This window comes from Larimichthys crocea, chromosome VIII (genome assembly GCF_000972845.2).
Source record: "Larimichthys crocea isolate SSNF chromosome VIII, L_crocea_2.0, whole genome shotgun sequence".
Taxonomy (NCBI): domain Eukaryota; kingdom Metazoa; phylum Chordata; class Actinopteri; family Sciaenidae; genus Larimichthys; species Larimichthys crocea.
Genome location: NC_040018.1, coordinates 7,490,146 through 7,517,766, shown reverse-complemented (window position 1 = coordinate 7,517,766; position 27,621 = coordinate 7,490,146). Strand labels below are relative to the sequence as shown.

Here is a 27,621-nt window from a genome sequence, read left to right as displayed (position 1 = left end):
TAATAACAATCTAATCAAGCTAAAACTAATACACTAATACATTAGACATAAATAGAGGAATTATGCAGATGAAGATGACACTGATTCAGTTAAAACAGTTCACTCATGTTCCTATAAATTCATGCTCATTGTATAAGAGGCCAGCGCATACGTCCGGGTTTATGCCTTATCTCCTGCGTCGACGTGACCTGACGCTGGAGGAGGGAGTGGACGCCATTTCACCGTGGCTGAACGCAGAGCACTCTGTCTTGAGGCAGCCACAGGCGTCGATGTGGGTGTAGGTGTAGGTGAGTTCTGTGTTGTCAGGGCAGAAGAGCTGGACCTGGCGCTCAGATGTGAACAACTCCTGGCAGCAGGAGCAGGAGTGCTGCAAGGATCTCATTTTGGTTGAGTAGCTGAGAGAAGAGAGAGAGAGAGAGAGAGGAAGGAGTGTGAAGAAGGGAGAAGGCTAACAAGAAAATTAAATTCAGTTAAAGAAAATTCAAATTTAAGACCACAGAGCTACTAATGGTTTGTATGACTGAGCCTGTAAAAACAGTTGTATGATGTTATCTGTGGCTCAGAAGGAACAAGTGTGTGATTTCATTAGAAGTTCTCTTGGAGGCAAACTCTTGGTCTTTGCATGTGTCCAATCCAGTTTGCAAAGGAAATGTAGGATTTTTGAAACTTTTTCTTATTTTGAAACCGATATTATCATCTACAAGTGCCTTTTAATAAAAGAAGAACATGAGAAGTATTTTTCAAAACACTCATAATAAAGAAATGACATGATTTGGGACTTACAAGGTGTAGGTGCCACATGCTCCACTACAGGATGTGACATTGACCTTTTCTTTGGACTGGCAGCCCTTGCTCTCCAGGTACACAGCAGAGGTGGATACATTGCATGGTTGATCCTTTGGAATACCTGGGAGGAGAGTTTTGAGAACTTAGACGCTCTAAATCAATACAATTACACAGGCAAGATGATTAAATTGCTAAATAAAATAACCAGAAATTAAAGCTGCAAGCAGCGATGGTCGGGCCCTCGCACATGTGCACACGTCAAAATGTGCGCATGTCGAAATGTGCGCATGTCGGTCTTAATAACCACAAGAAGTTTCAGACAGCTCTGAGGAAGTATATGATAGCCCAACACTTTTGCCTGAAAATCAACCCAAAAGTAAATGGAGTCAAATTTTTTTCCGAAACGATCGGCAGCGTTGATTTTGATGCGCCGTCACGGCCACGCCCTCTGATGAAAAGTTGTGATTTTGATAACTTTTCATTGTCGAGGCCAGAAGAACACACACGGCAAGTTTCAAACGCATCGGATAAAATCCCTAGGAGGAGTTCGTTCAAATGCGACCCCTGGAAATGACCCCAAAAACACAAAAGTCCAAATTTGACAAAAATTTGACGCTGCACGCTTCACTGTAGCCCGGGTCACCGAGAGACTTTTTTGTGTGTCTCGGCATGTCACATACTCCCTCCAAATTTTGTACACGTGGATGAAACCATGGCGAGGGGCCCCTCCAAAAACACACACCTAGGTGGCGCTGTCGAGCCATATGCGTACGTCCATGTGCGAAATGCGATTTACTTTTAAGCGTCGTTCAGCATTTGAAATCCAATAGGGCCTCGCCCCAGTGTGCCGTGCTCGGGCCCTAATAACCAAATGCCTTCAGTGTAGGGTTTATCTAGACATGAAATGCTCATGGGTGCAGTATACGTACAGACTGGGCAGCATCCATCTGGAGTAGTGGTCTCAGTTCCCTGCAGGAGACAAACATAGTCTCACATCAGTATTCTATCGAGTCATGCTTCATTTTGTATAGTCTCATGTTAGACAGTAGGTAGCAGTGTGTTCACACCAGTGTGTTTTGTATTTCATATGAAGGAATCAGATGTTCCAAGAATAAGAAGCAACAATGATGACTGTGGTTTGTGTCGTGTAGTTTACCGGTATGCAGTTTTGAGCCTCGTAGGAAGGACAGATGGTCTTGGCCTCGACGGTGATGAACTGATTAGCGATCTTCACACATTCAAACTTCACGCAGGGTTTCCCAGGGGGAGTCCAAATGGTGCCAGGCTAAAAAAACAAAACACACATTTTGTAACAGCAGGCAGGGCTGCATCAGAGTCACCCTCATCTCCATAACAACATATGTAGTTATATGTATTATATGTATTCTTTTAGATTAGGGGTCACCAAACTTTTTTCGTTGCGGGCCACATCAACTTGCCTTTCTGTGATGGGGGGCCGGGGTCAGTCTATAACTGAAATGATATCAGCCCCACCAGGATTTCACGGGCCTTTTTTGAAATAGTTGCGGCCTAAAATGCCTGATTTCAAAAAAATTGCTGTGAAAGTTGCGGTGCTTTTTACATTTTTGTTGCGATTTTGTTGCGGGAGGAAGTGAAAGTTGCGTTACGTTGCGATTCGACAGACGCGGAGAGGGCACAGTGAGCACTAAGTCCACGGCCCCGGGAAGTGGCAAGGTCCGGGCGGGAGGGTGCTGTAAAGCTTGTGGCCGGAGCCGTGAGCCACCTTCGCCCCCGAGCCTTTCCAAGCCGACCCAGAGCCGTTTGCGGTGCACCACCACAGAGGAAATGCGCCCGGCGGAGGCCAGCCAGCTCCGGGGAGAGGTCCCATGAGAGGATCCTCCCGCACCGTGCGGCCGTCCCTGACCTGCCGAGTTGAATCCCCCGGGCAGACTACGCAGAAGTTGATCACGAGCAAAGTCACGTCGGAATATACCATTGTGTGAGGAGATGAAAATTAGCTAGTACTGTAAATAGTTTGTAAATAAGGTAGATTTTAATTAGAATGCCAAGCTTAATCATTAAGTGTGGATATTTTATAATAGGAAAATGCAATTTTGAAAAATAGGCCATGTTTAGAGGGATTGTTTGGGATCGTTAAGTGGGCCACTCCAATTGTTTAGGCGGGCCGGATGCGGGTCGTAGTTTGGAGACCCCTGTTTTAGATTTGTGCCGATTCTAGTGACATGAAAAGTTCAACTTGAAGAAACTTAAAGGGGCATATCAGAGGTTTTGTGTCTGTTATGGAATTTTCTATCCTTAGGTTACACGAGGTCACGTCTGGGCCTTGAGGTCCTCGGCAGTATTAGTTGTTTGGTTTTGGTTGGGAACAGTAGGTGCCAGTCTACCTCAACACTGTGGTGGCCAGGGTCGAAGAGACCTATTGCTGCCTTCCTAGTCATAATAGATAGCTTGACGTTCCAATGGGAGTATAGTATTTATGGTATCTGTAGGGGGTTTAAAGTCTGACCACCAGCATGAGTTCACTTCTGATGAACTTTGAGAGTGTCTCTAATTCTCCTTGGCCAAGCGTCAATAAATAATACAGCATCAGCATCAGAGGTTCCTGAACACTTTCTTCCCTCCTGACCTCACCATTGACCTTTGACTTCAGCAATTTCTCCACAACAGTGTCTACATAACACAAATAGTTTAGATGAGAATTCTGAATTATGTTTGCCTCTTTGTTGATAATCATTTCACTGCAAAATTAAAACTTGAAACCTGCGTTAGGATGTAAAACTACTTAATCTAAATCCTATACTGTGGAGATCAATCGACCAATTCAACTTTATTTATGTAATGAGTGTAATGTAATGTATTATATTTAATAATGACACAGAATAATTGTAGACTCTGATATAGTGAAATAAAAACTAAAGAAATACAAAGGCCTCCTGGTTCTGGCGAGCACTCGGGCTGCAGAGTTCTGAATCAGCTGCAGCTGATTTATAACTTTGTTGGGTAGACATAATCGTTTTACAGCAGCTCAGTCAGTCTTTACATACATTTTCTGCGTCACTTAGGGAGAAATGGTCACACTTTAACAATATTTTTAAAAATGATACAAATCTGATTTAGTGACAAACCCTGTATGAGCTTTAAATTGCATGTGTGAGTCAAAGACCACACTAAGGTCTCTTGCTTGTTTTCTAGGGATAAGTGCAAAGAAATGACAAATTTCTCTCTCTTCAGAATCTATGACTAACATTTCCATCTTATCCAGATGAACACCAAAAGCAACAGAAATATTTTCTTCCACAGTTTTCAACTGCATGAAATGAAAATAAAATAAAAATTTGATTAAAAAACAAAACAAATGAACACAATGTGATCGGATCATCATTATATTCAAAACCAGCAGAGATGGCAGAGACTTTAGTGACCTTATCCTCATTTAGCTTTCTATGTCCACACACGCACACACACACACACACACACACACACACACACACACACACACACACAGAGCTCAGATATACAAGATATACCAACCTTTAATGTGTGTGTGGAGCTGTCTGGCAGCATGATAATGCAACCTGTTTGGACACACTTCCCACAGCAGCTGTCAGTGCTGGTCTCGTACTGATAACCCTGAATAGCAACACAAAGACAGACTCGGCATGTAAAAAAAAAAATAATAATAATTCAAACCATCACAAGATCCAATCAGGTGAAGTGAGGATTTCCATCCAGTGTTGACACTGTTGTCCTTGTTTTTATGGACATGAATGACAACCAGAAAAATTACAATGACACTAATGACGGACCTTTAATATTAAAATCAAACATGTTTAATGTGAAAATAAAATCCACGAATGCTTGAATGAATAAATGTGCTCAAGTAAGTAAGTGAGAGAGAGAGATGAAAAGAGAAGGAGAGCAGTCTTACCACAGGGCAGTGTGTGTCACATGGTATCTGCTGACAGACTGGTATGTACGTGTGGGTGCCGGCATCTGTCTGGTCTGTACAAATGCACTTGAGACATGGATTTCCAGGCATAAGGTCTCCAACCTGGATGGATAGGGTAAGAAGGTCAGCACAGCTACTCCTGCTTGTAAATGAGGTACCGCAGTCCAGTGCATCAATGATAAACAAATAGTTACAGTCACTGAACTTTGTCAGCTTTGTAAAATGAGAATTTGTAGCTAGACTTTTGTATTGGACAGCATTGGGTTTTAAAATAAACCTAACAAAGTGGCAACTAAAGTGTAAGTCCATGCTAAACAAATAAAGGGATGGAAAGAATAATATCAATCAGCCTAATAGCCACCATTCTGTATGTCTGTCCTTCGCATATCTCAATAACTTTTCATCTATTGCCATTGATCCAAGAAAGCACAGTGTCAAGTTGTTTGGCTGAGCTGTTCTCGAGAGACCAAGCAGCCAGTAGGGTTTGAACAGTCATGTTTTAAATGGGCAGTAGTCCTGAACATGGATTAACATGACAAGCAAAACATTAGTGAGTAAGTTATTGTAAGCCGTACAATCTTCTCCAAGTGTTTTACGTAACACTCATGGTCGTTTAATATGCTGTGACTGTGTCATGTCGTTGAAGTGGTTGTCAAATTTGATAATTGATTAATTGTTGGACATGAAGTGCAGAATTATCTTTAATATATTGTTATTTGCAACATAACTGAGCACTGATGAGCTGTGACCAAACTGTCTTCCTGTAAAAAGCTTATTATTACCAGCCAAGATTCAGGGAACCTCATAAATTGTGTTATGTGACAATGTGAAATCTTTATGATGACATAAGGTTTTCATTTTAGAGAAATAACACAATGCCACAGTGTTAAATCATTTTTGTATATTATTTTGTATTGTATTTCCTCCAGTAACTCAAGTGGTTTCTCGTGTGGGTGTCAGTTGTGAGATCTCACCTGATATTCACTGTTGTTAAAAACACACACATCCTTTCTCACTGTGAAGGAAACAAAAATGTCTCTATGAATGTATTTTAAACATGCTGCAACAATCACAAAAATGAAACCTTTTTACAGCAACATGCACACACGTAAGCAACTTTACCGCAGGTATAGGTGAAACAGCAGGCTCCCTGAATGATGTTCAGAGTATAACCAATCGGACAGGATGGCACACGACCAGTGCACTGACTCACGTCACACTCTGTTCAAAGACACAAATGAATGAATATTCATGCAAGCAGGTCTGTGGTTTTCACAACAGGCAAGAAAAGAGCTTGCCATGGTCATTTTTGACGTGTCGCCTCTGTGTCGTCCATTACGATGACGACCAAAGATTTCATCACGTTTTCATCACGGTGTCCTGCACAAAACCTCTCTCTGATCAGAGTTTTGATCTATCTTTTTGGTTACAATATTTGCACATAGTTCCTGTACGTTAGAATTCTGGTGCTTGTGAGTTTATTGGTGTAGTTTACCTGCGTCAGGTGTCCTATCACACCATCTGGTACTAGATGTTAATGCACACCTGCCAGTTTGTCAAAACCGACAAGTCTCAGTGCCTATGTGAGTCTCCTCTTAAACCCCATTCTGAATACAGGTGTGAATTATGTGTTAACTATCTAAGCTCAGTACCTTTTTAAATACAGCGTTTATTGACCCAAAGAGTTGCTACCTACTTGATGCACACTTACCACACCTCTCCTGATGACAGCAGCCAGTGGTGTCAGTGCAGTTGACCTTGACCTGACCTTCTTGATCACAGCTAAGGGGTGGATATGTTGGACAGGGCCTTTCATGACAGGTGACCTGCATTGTGTGGTCCTCACATGTACACTCCTTGCAGCCTTCGTTCCATTTTTCATTGGGCTGAGGATGCAACAATTATTGCAGAATTATGGTAGGAGGCATAGCATTATCAGCTATATAAAAAGAGACCGGGATTATAATACAAAAAATTTACCTTCTTGTATTGCCCATTTGGCAGTTGACACAATTCTATTAGGAGAAAAAATATAAATCATAAATTGATTTCCATTCATCAAGACTTGGGTTTTTCTGTCTCGGGGGCTAAGGCTAGTAAAAAGTGTATCCTCCATGAAATCACATCTAAATCTAAATCTTTTTTATGATTTTAAATGATTCATTTATATTACTATATCATATTCTTAAACATTGATTCACCATTAATAGTCCTGAACATATTGCTAAGGTACTGTAGTACTGTAGTATTGCGTAGTAGCTAGAAGCTGCTGCTCAGCTGCAGATAGTCAGTTTGCATGTTCCTTCTTTTAATTGGGTAGCAGTCTACCAACAGGCTCTGTTTTCCTAAATTACTGATAGACCTGCTCCACCTAAAGCTAAATATGTTTTGTTTACACATGTAAACTAACTGAAACAGGTGAAGCAGAAACCTGTATATGTGTACAGGCTAATGGCCAAAGAAAATGTTGATTTCAGTTCTACAACACGCTGGATAAAATAATGACATTTTTCTAAGGCTTCTTCTTTCTGTTGGTCTTAGATGAGCTGCAAACCTGGGTTTATGGTTTCCCATTCAGTCAGTGCCTAAATTTTGTGCTTTGATGATAGAATAACAAACGTGATTTTGACTTGATCACAAAGGTCCATTGAAAAGTGCAGGCAGGATATTCTTAAATGCAACTCTGCTCTTACCACAGTTGGGCACACATTCATTTGAGTTGGAAGAGAGGAGGATGGTGCCATTTGGGCAATGGCAACCCTCCAGCGTCGTCTTTAGCATGGCACTGAATTCATTGACAGTGTACACGAATTTGTTATTGTACCTGCAAAAACAATAGCATACTGTGTGAAGTTCACTTATTGTTATTGTGCATGTCAATGCATAAACGAATGAAAAAAATAATTGAGTGTGACAACTGTGTGTTTGTGAATTTCTGTACCATAATTCACAGGTAGGCTCCACCATAGGGCCACAGGCCTGGTACACTTTGGGACTTGGACAGTTAAAATCTATTAAGAAATAAAGTGATCATGTTGGTGAGTTGTGAAATTATAAGAAGTAGTATATGTAGCCTTGACAATGAAATTTAATATTCTAGTTGCATACCACAGAGTCCTTTGGTGGCGCTCCTCCAGTCAATACACACTCCGGCCTCAGCACATGCATCAGCATAGGTTTGCAAGCTGACACAGCTAATGTTTTTAATGTGCATGTGACAAACGTCAAACTCGCATGCCATGACAAATGGTTTGTAGTCAATGTACTTGTGGCAACCCTCAAACATACTGGAGAAGATGGAATTCATAGTCAATATGGACACTGGACACAAACTGAATGCATCAATACACAATAACAAGGCAAATGTACATTGTGAATGTGCAGTTGAATGACAAAGTCTGTCTAAGTCTAAGTGAATAAACAAGTCACGTGCTTCTTGTCAGGTGTGCTTCAAAGCCTTTTTTTTAGAGATGTAGTCTTTTTTAATAACAATGCTGGGATAATTTATCTGATAAAGTAATTCCTTTTTGTCAGACACAGGCTTTATTCGGACATGAAGAAGAGGAGAGTTTTTCTGTTCACTAACACTGAATGTGCAACTATTAACTAGATTTTAAAGAACTGATTGAGGAACACTGTGAGTGTTATCTGTATTATTGTAGTTAGAGCTTGCAGTGCAGACATGTTTTCCTTTTACCGTACCTGCTTTTAATTATTTCACAGATGGATGTATCGCAGGGAGTAGGCGTAGGAGTTGGTGTGGGTTGAACTGGATGTTCACACAAACTGCCATTAGCATGCCACTCATGTGCCATATTAGGACATGAAGGATCAATTTTACCAGTGGGCAGCCTGCAGTCATCTGTCCGGTTGTTGGTGCATGTACCTAAAGAGACCCTCATCATTAGTAAAAGCATGACACAACTCAAGTCAAACATGCACTGGCATTTACCTGACTAATCATTAGAATTAAATAGAATGAATTGAAGTGAATTATTTTTCAAGATTTAATCAGACTAAATGCAGAATGTGTTAAATATGTGCAACAGGTTCTGTTTTGGATACATAAACTGTTAAAACTGTTAAACTTCTGTAGATATGCATGTCATCTATCAACTGTTAATTTATACATATAATAATATGATATCAATTTCCACTGCAGAACTCACCACACTGTCCCTGGGTGTTGTTGCCAAATATACTATAGGGTAGGTATATACTGAATATGAGCCCAGAGAAAGTGACCTTGGCGTGGATTTGAGGGATGACGAGCACTGTATCAATACCGGTGGTGGTTACAGAGAATTCAGTAGTTTGGTATGCAAGACTCACAGCCTTGTTATTGACATAAATCTGAAACAGAAAGCATTGTTATATAAATATGAGAAATACCACTTTACGAACTTCTTATTAAGGTATGAAAAGCCTTCTTTGGAAACTTTTACATATATTAGATAACAGTAAAATGTATATGTTAAATATATGAGTTAATTTAATTTGTTAAAAGTTAATTTAATTACCTGGTTTTTAAAAATGCCATTGATTTCCTTCTGTGTAATAAAAATCTTGTAACTTTTGTAGAAGACAGTGATGGACTGTGGACAGGACAAGCCATCTAATGCACCACAGTAGTAGTTATCGATCATAACACTAAAGTTGTATTTGGGCAGTATTTCTTTCACCAGCCAGTATGAACAGTTGCCTTGAAAAGCATAGTAGGTTCCATCGAAGGTGACATAATGGGGGTCTCCCCAACCGTAGCAGATACCTTCACACAATACAAAAAGAAACATTTTTAAATCTTTAAGACATTTAAGAAGGACACAAAACATTGATACAGGTAAGCTTTTACATGTTTAACCTGAGGATTTTACGAATAATCATTATTTTAGTAGGTCAGACTTACATTGGCATTCATAGTGAGAGCAGCATTCGTCATCCTGCACTTCAACAGCAGGGTAGTTATTTGCACACACTAAAGGCTTTTTAGTTGGACATGGTGTTCGGCTATAGGTCACTTTGCCATTAACACATGTTCCTATAATACAGTTATTTACCTTCCAACTTTCACCATCCTATGAGAATAAATAGATTGGAATTAAAAAAATAAAGGGTTGGTAGAATTTTAAGAATGGAGCAGTATTGCTATACAACTGCATATAGAAACAAAGTTAAACATGTAAAGAATAGAAATAAAGATGTACCTTTCTTGGAGGATTTAGATCAACACACCCAGGATTGTGGGTAGTGATAGAAGTAGTGGTAGGGGTAGTATTAGAGGTAGGGTGAGGAGTAGATGTAACACACGGGTAGTGTAGGGGTACTACATGACAACTCTCATTGCAGTACCCTATGAAACAGTGGCCATCAAGATCTGTCTCATTGTAAACTATGGAGCCTGAAAATAAAGCAAAGGAAGATTAATGAAAGAAAAATACATACGGTTTTATCCCATTAGTAACCAAGCAACTCGTTAAATTAAAAATTAATTTTCTTTCCAAGGTTGGATAACCTGGGGTGCATTTACTACATGCCCTGATTTTGTTGTACAATTGTCACTGAGCATGGTCAGAACAACAAAACTAAAACCCTAAATATAGCAAATACAGTATAAATGTACTTATTCAGACCATGCAAGATGTAAAATGGCAAAGTTAGATGGCTATTGTACATTTTCATGTGCTAAACATGTGCTCTTTACGTTTGAATATGGATAATTATTATGAATACTTCAGAGCACTAAAGATTCATTTTACTTCTGCTACCAATATATTAATTTATTTAGCAGTGTTTATGAAATAGAACTTACCAGGGGTGAAACTTTTATTTAGATGATAGCAATAGCAATGCAGTGGCTGAGTATGGGGTATAGAGGTTGTGAGTCGACCTCCTGTCACAGGCTGCTCAGGTGTAGTAGGTGTAGTGGTAGGAAAGGTAGGTGTAGGTAGGTGAGTTGCAGTTGTTGTTTCAGTTGTAGTAGAAGGTGTAGTTGTTGGAGTAGTGGTACTTGTAGGTGGCTGGGGTGTGGTTGTTGTTTCAGTTGTGGTAGAAGGTGTAGTTGTTGTAATCGTAGTAGTGCTGCATTGCATTGTTTTGCAACACTTTACCTTTATTTGATAATCTAAACATATCGGAGGATGTTGTTGGCTGTTCTCACACAGGAGTCCTTTGGTATTGCATGTTACTTTTTGTCCCAGTTGTTTTAGTGGAATCCCTGGATAGTGCACTGCCTGACACTCCACCGCCACTGGATTTTGACAGATGTCATATCCTTTCTGTATAATGTGTTTGATAGTTTCATTGTCCCCTCCAGGACCATATTCAGGATAGTCTGAGCTTATCCACTGTGACCAGTAGCATGTTTCCTCACAAGGTTTAGTAACATGTGTTGTTGGAGTAGTAGTAGTAGTTGTAGGCAGTTGAGTTGTAGTTGTTGTTTCAGTTGTGGTAGAAGGTGTAGTTGTTGTAGTTGTAGATGGCTGAGATGTGTACGTAACATGTGTTGTAGGTATTTTCGGGGTGTTTGTCGTTGAGCTTGGTGCTTCTGTAGAAGGAGTAGGCTTTGTTGGGCATGCACTATAATCACAGCACAGTACTCTGACTTGGTAGTTGAAGCACAAGGGCAGTGGTCCTGACTGGTCTTCATTTCTGCATGTCAGTCCCTTAGCCAGGTTACAATCCACCACTTGTCCAACTTTGTCAATGCTGACATTTAGGAATTTTTCAGCTCTGCATTGGATTTGGCTTGGTTTGTCACATATCTTGTGACCTGCTTCTCTAATCTTTACATATGTTTCATTGTCTCCGCCTGGAGTTCCCAGAGTGGGGAAGCTGGCGTCGTACCATTGTGACCATTTACAAGGATTACATGTGACTGGCTCTGTGGACACATAATACAGGTATTGGTTATGCAGTAAATCTTCCATTACACAGCTGAATAGGGATACACACGTCTTTATTTTCAAAAATGAATATCTTTTCCTACCTGGTGTGGTTGATGTAAAAACAAAGATAGTTGTAGGCTGGCTGGGCGTGTTAGTGGTTGAAGTTGGCATATGTGTTGGTGGTGTCGATACTGGGCATGGGTATGACCCCTTGTCAATGGTGCCATTCTTCCGACACACGGCTGTGATACAGTTACCATGCCCATCTGTTGTGTTATAGATGGTAGTGCCAGGGGGATATTTGTTCCCATTATATGTGCAAGTACAGGCTGTAAAGATGGGAGATATATTATTAACATATTAAAATAAAGTATGTATTTCTAATTGTAATTTCAATTCAATTTTACAGCCCACAATCTCTAGCATCTGGCATACCTTGGGCATCATAATGGCATTGGATGGTCAGTGAACTGCATGTACTTTGAGAGAGAACATGAAATATATTGTCAGTTTTGATTTGTTTTCAACTCCACAGTTATAGAATGTTGGCACGTGTAATATTTGCAAAACCTACCAAGAATGACAATTTTCGGTTGTTGGCACTTTGTCACCATTATTATAGTGTTGTCCCTCTTTATCATAGCAGCCACATTGGTCTTTTGAAACACATGTCATTGTATCCTCATCAAAGTATGGCTGAGCAGGAGGACATTTTGGATAGCAACCTAATGAAAAACAAACAATACTTCTTTTAAACACAGCTACAAAAGATAGCGAAAAGACCATGTGTTCAGTCTCGAATGTTGAATTTTATTTGATAAGTTGGCCAGATCAAATTCTAAACATTTATCTTTTACCTTCTAGGGGAGGTATATGTGTAGAGCAGATGCCTGAGGGGTTCCGGCACGTTTTCATACAAGGAGAGCCACATGGCATGTAGTGCCATTCACATTCACCAGGGGGATTGTAGTAATCACAGAAGATAGCTGGAAATGATACCAGAATGATTAGATGTGGTACTATGGAAAATAGTGGAGCTATTTTCATTTCTTTCCATTACATTTTTCATAAGAAATGTTAAAATTCAAATTTACAAGTCCAGGCTGCAATTTTATTTTGCTGATAACAGTGCTTTTTTTTTTTAGAAAACATCCAGATCATCACACAGTTACACACACGACACTGAAGCTCAGCTTAAACCATAGCCTTGAGCAATGACCACTAAGAACAGTTGGGAGTTAAGTACTTTCTTAAAAACAGATGATCAAAGCAGCAGTGACCAACCGTGGCAGGTCAGTGGCAGCTGCGCCACACAGAGGCAGCGATTGAAAGGTTAATTAAGAAAACCTCGCAAATGAATGCAGAACCCTAACCCTAACTACCCGGACAAACTAATAAATTCAATTTCAAATTACAATTCAGATTCAGTTTTTCAATGCAATCATTCAAATTGAACAATACAAATTTAAATTATGTGATTCAAATTCAGTTTTTAAATGCAATTATTCAAGTTAAGAAATTCAAATTCAAATATAAATGACTCAAATTCAGTTTCTGGTGGCACATATTTCGACCCATAGAGAGCGCCCTGTGGTGACTGGCCAAAAGCCAACTTCTCTAACCTATAGGCCACCCATGCCTAAAATTAAAAGCTCATTTCAGATTAAATTTTATTGTGTCACCCTACTTTTGATGCACATGCTTCTTAAGGCAACTAATTTGGTTCTGAAGGTCATTCCTAACTGTAGCTTCCAGAGATTGGATAAATACAGGATCAAGATCTCCAATGAATTGCCATCAACAAAATTTTGGCAGAAAAATAACTATTAATGACAAATTGTGATGGGGAATGTTTTATCCTGGTTACTCACGGCAGATCTTAGGGGTTCTCCATCGTATACAGATGCCAGCTTGATTACAGGATTCAGCATAAGCAGCCACGGCAGTGCAGAAACATTCGCAATCTCCACCGGTGTCACAAGCACACGAGTCAAACACACATGCTTCATAGTATGGAGTGGGATCAACCTGAAAACAAGTGACGCAAATGAGTTGAACAGAGCAACTCCATAACACAAAATGTTGTATGCTGCTTCTGGTATATTGTACTTTGTACTGTACTAAAATTATCTAACAGCTACACTTATTACTTACTTTACAAATTGGATCAAATTTAGTTAATAACTAAGAATATAATATTTTTTTTCCATTTTCTGAAAGGGGGGAAAGGATCTGATACTGCCAAAAAAATTGGAATTTCTTATCTCTAAGTAGTAAATACATTTAGGAGTTCACCAAAATATTGAGATATTACATTGTATTGAAAGATATTGATATCTCGTGACATATTTCATTCTCAATCTGTGTTCTAAAACAACCTACAGTGGAGTGGCAGGCAGAGAAGACATCACTCTGTATAATGCTGCACTGTTTCTGGGCCCAGGACTGTCGGTATGGGTTGGCTGTGCAGGGGCTGGTGATACCCTGAGCATCAGGACAGCTTGGCGAGTCCTTCCAGCTGTTCCCAAACACCAGTGAGTTGACCACCACAGCATGGCACCTTGTGGTGAAGTCATTATTTGCATTGCCGTCATAGTTGCCACACAGCCCACACACACGACCCTGAAAAAGTAAAGACCTTTAGCAGTGCTGGAAGGAGTACTGGAAATCTGTACTTGAGTACAAATAGTGTTGTATTACTCAAATATTACACAACAAGTAAAATGACCGATTCTTCTAAAATACTAGTCAGTTTTATTAGTTAGCGTATTAGTTACTTTTTAACTGTTGATGTTTAATGCAGGCAGTCAACTGTAAGGGAAGATTCATATAAAAAATATTTACTTTTAATAAAACACATTTCTCTGAAAAATGATAAAAGCTATGAATTGCTCAAACTAAGTTACTTTAAACTACAGTTAAACAAATAAAAGAATAAAGGTAAAAATTACAGGTTTGAAAAAATCCTCAACACACTTAAACTTAAAAAATGACTTGTGATGTGAGAAGTAATTGTTCAACTTACATATCAAAACAAAGTGTGTCATTTGTTTTCCTAATAAATCAGTTGTAGTCACATTAAAACCAAAACCTTCATTCATATATTACAGGGTTACCTTATATTTTGGGCTGAGCTTGATGAACAAACTGGTCTTCTTGTCCCACATGAAAATTAGTCCATTGTTGGCTTCTATTACCAGGTAGATGCCCATCGTACTGTAACGGAATGGGACTGTTTCTTCATTTCCACTTGAAAGCAGCTGGTAGTTTCCCTCTGTTAGGATCAGTTCTGCACTCTAAATGAAAGATCAGAAAAATGACGGTCAGTTTTACATACATATACCGCTAATTTCATTTAACAGCTCAGAAAACATCACCTCAACGAACATTTTTGCAGTTAAAAGGAGCTCCTACATTTCCATTCCATCGACACCACCCTTAAAAAATAAAGTGATTTTTATCTGCATATTAGCGTTTTTTTAATTTAATGATTTTCTGTGATCTGCAAAGTGAGAACTTGTCCAGTTGCTTTTGACTTCTAGATAAACCAAACAAGTTCACATGTTTGTATCTATCAGAAATTTCAGCAAGCAGTCTACGTTGAATCAGACATTTCAGTTGTTTTATATTGACTACCTACCCCTAGGAAGATCTTGATGGTCTTGGAGCAGGTGGTTCCTGTGGTTCCACATGGAACATTCTCAGTGATCACTCTGAAGGTCCCATTACTCTGAGCGCTGCCACAATAGTCCTGAGGAAGGACACACAGAAGCACACCAATGTTATTCTCTCTGCTTGATTTTTGCACCATACCAAAGCCTTTTGTCACACAGCATTAGAGTTGGATTTAGCTTTTGTTGGTCTAATGATTGTCTGGGATGTCTCATTCCTGTTTCACAAAGCATGTGGTGATGGTGGTGATAACGTTTCCAAAAACTTGTGTCTAAAAAATGCACATCAGTTCCATCACCCTGTTCCCCAACTGATTTTGTGTGCATTCATACCTGAGTGAGAATATATTCACAGTTGCCATCAAACGTGAAACGCTTCTGATCAAAAGTCATGTAGTGTCCATCCCCATAGACAGAGCAGGTTCCATCACACGGGTCGGTAGTGCACTGCCACTTCCTGTCTTTACAAGTGCTGTAAATAGATACAGATTAGGTTCTGTTCAGATGTCTTTTTTGTTTGGTAGCTTTACATCATTTGATTCCACTTGTAATTCACCTACCAGGTGTTGCAGTCCACCTTGGTGGTCTCTCCAGGCTGGTAGGAGATGCCGTTGTGAACGCAAGAACAGGCCTCCGGGTTGATGCAGCCTCCTTTACCATCAGATACCATCCCAGATGGACACATACAGCCAGAGACACATCCCATGCTCATCTGTAGAAAAGATCAAATTTACAGAGAAAAAGTTGTAATTTCACTCCAGATGTCAGATTGTTCAAAAATTTGAGTATTTGCATGAATATTTTCCTTATGTTGAGGAAATGGTGACTCACACAGGCCATGTCTAGTGTGTTGCAGCTCTTCTCACACTCGGTTCCTTTTGCACCTGGACTGTGAGCAGAGCAGTTGAAAAAAACCATGGGGGGAGCACAGGCGGCTGGGAAAAGACATCAGACAATTAGTTTAATGCATTTCTAAAGTAAATCTAGTTTTGCATCGCTGTTGTCTTGATTTAATGCAGCACCAGCTGGCATTAGCATTAGCATTAGTTTTATTCCTTATTTAACAGAGCTGAGAGCACAGATTTCTTTATATTACTAAAACTTTTTCAGCTTGAGAATGAAAGTAACACAACAAACATTCTTCTATTTAAATGTGGAATTTTATCTGAGATGAATGGCACACTCTTTGCTTTCTATTCAGAGATAGCAGAGGTATATCCTAAGCAGTTTACTGTAAACTGTGGTAAACATCCCCCCCTGGCAGAAGCTGAGTATTAGTATAAAGAGCATTCTGACTACTGTTGGTAAGAATTCTTCTCATCAAGGAGGTCAGCCAAGGAGCATGTTGGTTTAAACTGATTTTCATCTTGATTTTATGTTCTACTGCACAATACTGTCTTTTAAGAGGACATTGACCACTGTAGGTTACAACAAAGTAGTTGCTCCTGTAACCATCAGCTCAGAAAATACTTCCAGTATAGATAGAAGAGGTAACGGGAGATGATGGAGTTCTGTGCTTGAAATGTTTGTATGTTGAATTTCACCTGAACTCTATTATTGATACTTTTTTATAATATTTCCATGTATCTTTTCTTTGTCTGTGTGTTTAACCTGAACTCAAACAGAAACAGGGTTTTAGAGGTAGTTATGTGTTGGGACTATTTCTTGATAGTACTTTCTTGACTAAAAACAAAACAAAAACAGCAACAAAAAAACGGCTAGGTGCAACAGGTTTGATGAATAGATAAAACTGTAGTGTGTTTTTTTTTATAGATTTAACAAGTGAGCTTTAGAGGTTTGAACAGACATACAGTAGATCGGTTTCCTTTTCAACACTTGCTCTTAGAGAAGCAAAATGAACATCCCTGATAGTATTTTGAAATATAAAGCTAATAAAAAATAATGTAGTCATCTATTTTATCTATGTGGGGAGCCAACTACTGTCCAAGAAACCCTTTTTAAAGCTGCTGCTTATCAGGTGATTCTGTATTATGACACTTACATGGCAGTGCAATAAACTCTCCAATGCAGCTGAACTTGCCCTTCTTACAGGTGCTGGTGGAGAAATATAAAAAAAATACACATTAATATACATACAGCACACTGCTGAAAGATAACAATAATACTTATGGTAGATCACAAATAGATCCAAGAACAAATATTCACTTGTTCTACAAAAGTGAATTTTGAATGATTCAAAAATGATTTTCATACCACATGACTCCGTCCTTGTTGACGACCTGTCCAGGAGGCACCACAGAGCCTTTGTCATAGCAGGGACAAGACTCAGGTGGGACACAGTTCCTAGATTCATCCAGATAGGTTCCCTCTGCACAGATGCAGCCGTCGATGGGCAGGAAGGAGAGGTGACAGCTGAGCTCAGTGAAGTCGATGCAGCGACAGGTGCGACTGCTGGACGTGATGTTGTAGGAATAGACCATGCTGCTGGGGCAGGAGCTGGCATATTTACCTGAGGAGGTCAGACCACCAGAATCAATGGCAAGCAGTCATATCATATGAAGATTTTTCAGATCAGATCCATCCTTACCATTCAATTTAAATCACGACTGCTAGATTCATTTCAAAGCTCAAAATTTCCCATAATTTCAATGTAACCTTATGTGTGTTACCTAGGTGCTAGATGCTAATTAGAATCTGGTCAGGACGAGCCCCTGGAGTATTGGCAATCTATAACTTAGCTTGCCTTTTTATCTGTGAGTTTTCTCCAACTTGTGATCCATTCTAGCATACTAATTGTCTTCTAGTAATTGTAGAATTATGTCTTTAGGTCTTTGGTATACATAGTTTGATCTCATATGAAGTGGTTTAACAGTAGAAGCTGTTCTCTCTGTCAAAGCTAGAAAGGATTGTAGATCAATAATACACTTTTAAAAGCTCTGTTTGACACATGAGTGATAGGAAGTCCTGGAAAAACAGGACTGGTGTGGTTTAACACAAAGTTTATTTAATGCTTGATCAAACTGACATTTGATATATGTGAGGACACAGGTCCATTGGAAAAATAAGTGTTTTTTTTTATATGATTTGGACAGAGACACATGCCTAACGTAGTTCCTCACTACTCACCACAGATTGTCTTCCTCCAGTCACTGACCTGGATCCCTGCAGCTGCACAGGCATGGACGTAGGAGGAGACTGCAGCACACATGCAGTCCTCACTTTTCTCACAGTTACAGCTGTCATACATGCAGTTCTGTGATGAGATAAAATAAAACATGTGAGGTCTGGAGACAGGTACAGCCCACAGAAGCCTGTAAAAGCTGTAGCTGTGAGACTTACCTCTTTGTAGGAGTCAGGACTGATTTCTAAGTGACAGGGGGCGAACACTCCCTTAGGGTCACTCACCATGGAGCACCAGTGCTTGGCGTACCTCTCTGTCATTGACACACAACAACCAACATCAGTCATTCTGAAGAACTCACAGTGATGACAGGAAATCTAAATGAATCAGACCTACCATTATCCAGACTAAGACTGCAAGGGTTCTCAAAGTTGGTCTTAACATTGGGGCAACTAGCGTGTGTCTTCCAGCTGTTGACAAAACCAGCTGCTGTGGCATCTGGAACACCGCTGAGCTTGAGAAAGTCATCAGCTTGGTTATTGTTGAAGTTCCCGCACAGACCTGCAGACGGACATCATGTCAGTGACAATATTTCTGTTTGTCCCCACTGGGCAGGAGAGTCATTACCGCATTGATTATTTTTATAATGTTCAGTACGTATCATCATCGTACTAAAACGGACAACAGAACGCTTTGCACAGCAGTCTAGACTGGTTCCATGGGGGAGATGATCAACATCGTGCCACTATATCAGCTCTAAAAGTAATTAAATTAATGCTTAAAAACTTTTTAATTCTAATTTTCTTTTCTTATTTCTTTTTTTTATTTATTAAAATGTGGTGTGTGAATGTGTATGGGTCATTCGCAGTGTGTATATATATATTATTTTTTTTACTTATTTTTATCATTCTATATTTTATTGTTGCTTTATATCATTTATCATTATGATTTTTTCTAATTTTTATGTATTGTTTAAAAAAAAATCGTATCCTGTTTGTGTCTGTCTGTCAAAGCACTTTGTAAACTCAAGGTGCTATATAAATAAATATAAATATATAATCATTATTATTATATTTACTTTATATGCTAGGATCGAAACTTTCACTAAAATGTATACATCAGGAGTTGCTATTATTCATTAGAGTACAACGCATACAGACAAATTCATTCATTCATTAAAAAACATAAAACTACCGTTAATTAAAACTTTTGTTTAAACATCATCATTCAGTATCTCCCTCGACACAAACTTAAAAATAGATATACATGGAATTTTAACATGTAAACTGGCTTCATGGAAATACTTGGGACACTTTTGATACTATTTTACGTGTTGCTTATGATTAATATTGACTTTCTTAATTTAAACAAGTGTGCATGGTATGCCTGCGTGCTGCCACAGTTGCTTATGTATGTTGATATTCTTCCTATTTTTTCTGTTTCTATTCACAAATTCACTGATTGCAACCACCAGCAGGGATCAGTAACTCCACAGTATTTGAGTGGAATGTTTTCATGCACATCAGTTCAGAGTACATACCACAGGTCTTGGTCTTGTAGTCAGTGTTCACTGTGATGTAGAGCTGCATGATTGGTTGGAGCTGTGCCTCCAACAGAACACCGACAGACGTCTGGACTAGCAGGTAAAAAGAGGATCCTCTGAACGCGGTGAGTCCAGCTAAGAAAGGTTAAGGGAGGGAGTTGTTTAAATGATGGATAGGAGGAGGCAGAATCAAATACTATTTGTGTGCCCATCTGACTAGTCAGGGAAACAACTGAAACATGCTATCATCATATTAGGACCAGAGACAAATGAAATTACACTGGATTTGCAGTAAAGAACTACTGGATGTTTATTGGAACTTGCTTCTAGGAGCTCATGAAGTCAGATCGTGCTGCACATTTCAGTGCAAATTGTCAGTGTTTGTATGTAAACTCATTTAATTTTTGATTGAGGGCTGAGAGAAGTCCTAGCGACTCTGAACTCTGCTGTTCAGCCTGTGACCTCAAATGGACACAAGATGTCGCCAGCAATGCAATTTTAAAGTGTCACACCTCACACTAACACACTGATCTCCAAACATTATGTTATCTCCAGCTGACCAGCAGATGTTGCTAACGATCCTATGCTAGATATAATAGTTATACTATAATACCTGAGAAAGAAGTGTCATTCAACGAAACTATTTGTTATGCACATTACACAGGAAAATGTACTGTAGCGTGCACTGTGGGTCTTTTTCTACACGTCATACAGAGAAAGTCAGAGGTGAAAAGTCTCTTACCAGCAGAGAATGGTAACTGAGCGTAGATGCCATTCACAAAAACCTTGCCATTGGGATGGATGGTGATCACCTTTATATGAAAGGAGACAAGATGTGTTCAATGATGATGTTATGAGAAAAAAAAAACAAGAAACAAAACTCTGATGGATTCAACTCTGATAAATAATCAAAGTGCTCATGATATTTGCTGTGATGGATGAACTCTGTATAGATCTGAGGTAGTGAGATTTTTTTCTAACATAGTACTAGTGGGTGTTAATGTGTACATATCACACTCACATTAGCCCCTCCAGACAAACCCAAAGTGATCGACTTGAGGCAGGTTTCACTCTCAGTCAGTCCACACTGCACCAGTTCTCCCTGTACCACAAACCGGTCTCCACCGCAGTCCTAAACATCCGAAAAGAAAACTATTAAACCACTGCTGCAATAAAAATTTTTTAGTAAACTATGAGAGATCAACATTGTGTGTTAACTAACCCATGATAAAAACAAAGTTGTGGTATAATTCTTTTAAATGATTAATGAAACAAAACACTGGATGGATGGATTTTTAATATTTAAATGAAGTCATTTATAATATGAGACGCTACAGACATGACATATGTACATATCTCTACTGGTATGAGGTGGTTTAGCAGTGTGTGTGTGTGTGTGTGTGTGTGTGTGTGTGTGTGTGTGTGTGTGTGTGTGTGTGTGTGTGTGGTATAACAGCATTGATGATGATGTGCGTTACCTTAGCCAGAACGTAGGTGCAGTCCCCATGGAAGGTGTAGACTTTCTCATCGAAGGTGTTTATGTGAGACCCTCCCTCCACAGAGCAGGTTCCTGGACAGTCCTCCTCCGTACACTCCCACTGGCCACTCTCACACACACTGTCAGCACACACAATTTAATCTTAACAGCAATACCCGCTCTTTTCAAACAAACACGTGATGTGTTATGTAGAGTGTTGCTGTGACATGCAAACACCCTGACATACTGTGTGCATCTTACCATTTTTTGCAGTTACTGGTGTAGGACTCTCCAGGTCCATAGATCTTACTGTTGTATGTGCAGGAGCATTTGCTCAGTGGGACACAGCCACTGTTGTTTAAATCATCCAGCACCATGCCTGAAAATGATCAAAGTATTACTGTACTGAAACACATTGTATGCATGTGTGTGTGTGTGTGTGTGTGTGTGTGTGTGTGTGTGTCACTCTGCTGTACCTGCGGGGCAGAAGCATCCATCGATGCAGTGACTGTCACAGGTGTGGCTGGCCTCTGGGTTGGAGCAGGTGTTAGCACAGGGACTCCCACACTCTTTGTACTCCATTTTGTAAGGACATGACTTCCCTGTGAATACATCAGTAGTTTTTTCACCACTTGACTTATGTAACCTCTCTGATAACATTCATTTCTGCAGACATTACTATTGTATTCAGTCTCTGGGCCTTGAAGAGCCTGCCCACGCTTCACAAGTGTCCCCACTGACCACAGTACTTTGAGAAGAGGTGCAGTTGATCTCATATTATGCATATAAACCCGCTGACTCACTCTGATCACAGTGTTTGGTTAATGAGGGATTGGCCTGTGTAAGTGAATCTAATGATGCTGTGCTTTCCAGTGTGCCAGTAGCAGAGTCAGTTTGTTTGCTTCTAACTCTTTCAGCCTTGAAATGTTTTGTGCCCTCGCTTGGCCATCAATCCCAACGTAAATGGCTCTGAAGTTGGTCAGTTGCCATAAACTGTTCAATTGCAGATAAAAGTCAAGGTTAATTGTCTCTTTAATTAAATGCGTAAGGTGAATTAACTGTTTAACTCCCAAATTTTATTTGAAATTTTGCAAGTTTGCATGACGCTGCAACATACAGTAGCTTTCCATACACACTCTGTACTGTACTGTATATTCAATTCAATTTAGTTTCATTTATATCCACATTCAGAGGATTTACACCTAGTCAAAACAGAGAGACATTATCACATGTCAATTTCCAGATCCAATAATTTCCACCAATGACCAAGCACTTGACGACATTGTTACATTAATAAAATTTGACCTCATTTTTTGGATTTCTTCATACCCATGATATTTCATCAGCAGTGTCTAATAAGTGTACTCACAGCAGAGGTCTTTGGTTCTCCAGTTGTGGGGCTTGCCACCAGCATGCACACACTGTCTAGAGAACTCGGACACAGTGTTGCACAGGCAAGAGGGGTCTGCGTTTTCATTTTTGCCATTGCCACAGTGACAGAGGTCTGCAACACAGGCGGAAGTGAAAGAGGCAATGTCCAGCAGATTGTGGCAGGTGTTGAAAGCAGGCCCTGTGAGGATCTGCTCACACAGAGGTTTCTACAGGACGGACAGACGAGAGAGAATAGAGAAAGAGGAGCATGATTAGGCAGGCAACACTGTAAAGCCACACATATCCAGGGATAACCACTTGTGGAAATTCTGAAGTTCTGCTGACCAGTACTGACAAGTACTGCTTGAGTATTTCATCAAGTACTGTACGCCCAACTTTATACTTCCACTAACTCCACCACATCTCAGAGGCAAATGTTGTGTGACAGCTTTAGTCACTCTTTCATACCCTTCCTGTCAAAAATCAAAACCACCAAATTTGGAGATACATGGTTTTCACTGGTATCTCCAAATTTGGTGGTTTTGATTTTCCTACTTGTTTAGCTAAATTAAATTATTTAACCATTTAAAATCTCTTTGCTGGAAAATGCCTGACAGGGCTGTTTTTTTTCCGAATTGCTGAAAAGTAGACTTTTTACAGACACGTGGTTCTCACAGGAGAATGTGAAGTTCCCAACAGTATATAATAGTTAAAATGAACTCCACCTGAAAAATCTACAACAGTAACATGCAACATACACATTAATGCAGCAGTAATATCAATCTAAAAACATATAATAATAGATATGATAGTAAAGTAACAGTGACAGAAACCTTTACTCTTCATTCTTCAAGTATATTTTGCTCATAGTTCTTACACTCGACTGAATACAGGATTTTTATTTGTAGTGAAATATTTTCACAGTGTGGTTATCGCTATTTTCAGTTCAATGAAGCTTCTTGCACTGGTACTTCTCTCACCACTGTTGAAAACTGATTAACTGGTAATGTTGTTGCTTAGCTTGGTGCACTAAGCTTTGAGTGTTGCTCTGTCACCATAGCTTAGCTGTGGTTTAAGGTTTAGGACGGGTTTAGGTTTAAACCTGTATTGTCTGGTTCTGTCACATGATCACTTAAACCACATTGCTTCTGAATCCACCTGCTGTGTCCTGAAATCACCTAAACTCCTGTAGAGGTCACTGCGGTTGAGGTTTAAGGTCCTAATATTTCAGTATAAGGAGTATATCAAATATTAGTTTCAAATTTAATTAATGTAATTTTGTCATTGTGATGTTTCATTTTTCATTTTGCCAATTCAAACACAACAATCATCCAACACCATCTTAACCACCATGAAATCACATTCTGTGATCTATATTAAACATGGAAACATTCTGCTGGACATGTTGGTGTTCAAGTTTGCCATCTGTTGTCATGCAAATGTTCTAAAAATTAGTGTAAAATATGATCATATAAACTATTCATGCAGCAAAAAACACTAATGTGGTGCAGCATGTAGTACAACATCATGATACAGACTGATATTCTCTCAGTCTAAAGCCTTAAAATCAATACCTGAATACTTTTGTACCATCTCACAATGCACAAACCAAAGCAAGAAAGAAGAAGACATGGATCATAAACATGGATCCAAACAATATAAAATTACCTCAAGCACTTCAAATGTGCAAATGCAAATGTTTTATGAAGAAATCTGCTTTGATTCACTGCTATCAGAAGATTTTCTTAAACATCACAAACAAGTAGTCGCACTGTGAGCAATTTATTTGTTCAGTTTTACACTCTGAGTCCTACTGAGAATTCAAAGTTAAGATTTTGCTGGATGACCAAAAAATATTCCCACCACTCCACCAATATATCAGTGCAATACTGATGAATACATGAACAGTGTGGTATCATCTGAAAACTTCCATATTCGTGCATTTGGAATATCAGTTTAACAATTGCCTGTTTAAAGAGTAGAGGTACGTAGAGTAAAAGTAGATAGTACACAGAGTAACTGACCAACTTTTGACTCATACTCTAACATATTTTACACTTTAAGTAACAATACTTTTACTTGAGTATTTACTCATTTACTTGACTACAATAGTACAGTATAATGATATAGCACTATAACTTTCATATCAGTAGTGAATCCTCACCATGTCGTTGCAGCTTTGTGTTGATTCCGGTGTGTAGTCAGAGCAGCTTTCAACTGGACCATCCATTTTCCAGAAGTTAGCAAAATCCATAGTGGATAGTGTCGCACCTGTTTGGAAAACACCAATAAAGGAAAAAGAGCTCAGTTCTGCGGCCAAGCCTTCGCTGAGTGACTTGACTTGAAGTGGCTCAAAGCATACCGTGGCTGTAGAACTCATTGTAGAGCTGGACCCCATTAAAGTCTCCGCAAAGACCACAGGTTTGGTTCTTGTATTTCAGGTCTAGCTCCACCTGTGGGGACAAAACCATCAGCCATCTCTCTAATCTAAATAAAGTCTTTTAACTACCACTACCACAACTATATCTATGCATATATTTTATATGCATAGATATAGTTATACTTTAATCTAAAGCTTCGACAGTATTTTTAAACAGTAATGCACATAGCAGGCTTCTTTGTGCAGTCATATTCCTACCAGAAAAGAGTCCTCCTCATTCCAGATAGCAAGCAATCCCAACTTTGCTTTGATTTTGATGTAGGTGGGCGTTTTCTCGATGAACACTCCTGACTGACTGACAGGTAGGATCGCTCTGCAAAAAGAAAAAACAGAAAGAACAGAAAGAAGTCACATTATTTTGGCTGCTATATGTTTTTCAAAGTTTTGTTCCAAGAGCCAAATATTTTACAGTGAAGGAATGAGATTAAATATGACATGTATGTATAAACCAGTCTGAAGCAATAAGTTAGCAGTAAGTTAACAGTGGAAAGGGTTTTTAGAGTATACTCACAATTTGCCATCAATGACCACTGAGCCTTTGGAGAGCTCCACCACTGAACCCTCCAGCTTCATAATGATGGTTTTGATGGTGGGATGGCCGTCAGCCTCATCTCTTCTGATCTGGATGTTGAAGTCACTGTACATGCCCTTGCAAAAAGACGTCAGAACGTAGTTGCAGGTGGAGTGCAACTGGAAAACATCCCCATCAAAGGTCTTGAAGTGGAAGTTGCCCCATGTACTGCAAACCTGGCCATTGTGGATGGGACTCACACCTGCAGGACAAGGTCAGCAACCATATTATACACCGGTCTTAACTTACATGACAGTTACAGAGACAGTTTACAGTTGTTACCAATAACCAACAAGCTCACCGGTTATTTTTTCTGGAATCTGGGACATGGAGAACGTGTTCACAGCAGACTTCGCCTCTGTTGAAAGAAGTGAGAGTTATTTGTAAAGTAATAAAACTAAAAAAAAACATTCAAACACAATAAAAAAGGGTAAACATGTGAGCTATTAACAAATTTATCAGGCTGTCTAATGGAGTATAATGGATGTACCGCTGTGCCAAGCAGCGACGATGGCTGACAGGGCCACACATAGCAGCCACTTGTTAGCCATTTGCTTCTCTGCTGGAACTCTGAGCAAGGTGGGAGGGAGACCCAGCTTTTTATACCAGGGGGCAAGGTCTTAATGTGGCAGGTGAGGGAGTGGCATTTTCATAGGTTCACATAGTGATTTATGAGTGCAGGTCCCAATTGTTTCCTTGTCTCCTTCACAACTGATATGAAGGGAGAGGTTACAGAGCATGGGTTCACCTCACACCTGTAATGGAAACAAACTATGGCACATGGTCATACAGGTTGATAACAGTGAAGCAGAAATACTTCACAACAGCTCCATGGAAGACTCTCAGCTTATTCAGATAATAACAAAAATAAAAAAAGTTTTTTTTGTTCCCACATTGTTACTGCTTTATTCCTTCACATCTCTTGTACCCACATGTATTGGTAAATAAAGTACTGGTACAACAATTGTAGAAAATATGCCACTGTAAATTACAAAGAATAACACTGAACAGTTTACTTATTTTTACTTCATAAATAATGGAAGTGAAATTGCACTTTTAACCCCTCAAAAAGGTTTGTGCGAGCGACCGTTCGATACAAAAAATGTTTTTTTCTAAAAAATATATTATGTGTGAATATTTTTTTTTCACTTTTACTGCATTTAATCTTTTGACCAACTTCAGTCCTAATCATAACTATCAAATGTATTCATGTATTTCTTAAATAATTTAACCCTTTAATGCCATTTTGGGAATATGAACCCACATGATAAAAAAACACAAAATATGATTTTTTTCAGGGGGGATTATTACATATCCAATAACTGACAACAATATTGATTTGAATGCATTAATTTTTTTTGAGTAGTGTCAGTTTATTAACAAAAAAGCCACAGATTACCCCTTGGTGCAACTTTTTTTTTCTAAAAAGTGCTATAAAAAATATTATATGTGAATGTTTTTTTTCACTTTCACTGCATTAAATGTTTTGACCAACTTCAGTCGTAATCATAACTATCAAATTTACATGTATTTCTTAAATATTTACCCTTTATGCCCTGGCCATAAGAAAGAGAGGGAGAGAGACAGGGATATACATACCAACACACACAGACTACCTTTGGTAATTGAGTGCTTCATTGACCTTTGACCTTTTGATTTCGATTGAATTCTCTTTTGTTTGTTTTTTTAAGATTATTTTTTTGGCCTTTTATGCCTTTAATGATAGTACAGCTGAAGATAGACAGGAAGCAGAGAGAGGGGGAGTGACACGCAGTAAATTAGCCGTCCGATGCGGGATTCGAACCGGGGCCAGCTGCAGCAAGGACTATAGCCTCCACACACGGGGCGGCCGCTTAACCCACTAC

General features: G+C 39.3%; 1 protein-coding gene across 1 annotated transcript; it reads right to left on the bottom strand.

Moving 5' to 3' along the window:
- LOC104937577 (mucin-5AC) lies at positions 1–26,315 on the bottom strand. Its single transcript, XM_027281412.1, has 48 exons — positions 26,247–26,315; positions 26,058–26,114; positions 25,697–25,958; positions 25,384–25,498; positions 25,108–25,198; positions 24,910–25,016; positions 22,744–22,972; positions 21,851–21,976; positions 21,636–21,753; positions 21,376–21,514; positions 20,919–21,029; positions 20,640–20,709; positions 19,895–20,032; positions 18,751–18,915; positions 18,573–18,667; positions 18,360–18,486; positions 17,487–17,742; positions 17,275–17,327; positions 16,104–16,207; positions 15,833–15,984; positions 15,606–15,744; positions 15,242–15,352; positions 14,718–14,897; positions 13,984–14,223; positions 13,473–13,629; positions 12,459–12,587; positions 12,176–12,326; positions 12,037–12,080; positions 11,703–11,930; positions 10,527–11,597; positions 9,922–10,115; positions 9,624–9,792; positions 9,238–9,485; positions 8,887–9,070; positions 8,420–8,603; positions 7,826–8,004; positions 7,659–7,728; positions 7,411–7,541; positions 6,698–6,732; positions 6,429–6,603; positions 5,840–5,938; positions 5,692–5,732; positions 4,697–4,819; positions 4,300–4,398; positions 1,943–2,071; positions 1,716–1,755; positions 784–907; positions 1–395 (listed from the first exon to the last, which is right to left on the bottom strand). The coding sequence occupies exons 1-48, from the start codon at positions 26,305–26,307 to the stop codon at positions 167–169; spliced, it is 7,479 nt and encodes a 2,492-aa protein (XP_027137213.1). The 5' UTR covers positions 26,308–26,315; the 3' UTR covers positions 1–166.
- Between the last annotated feature and the right edge of the window lie 1,306 nt (positions 26,316–27,621).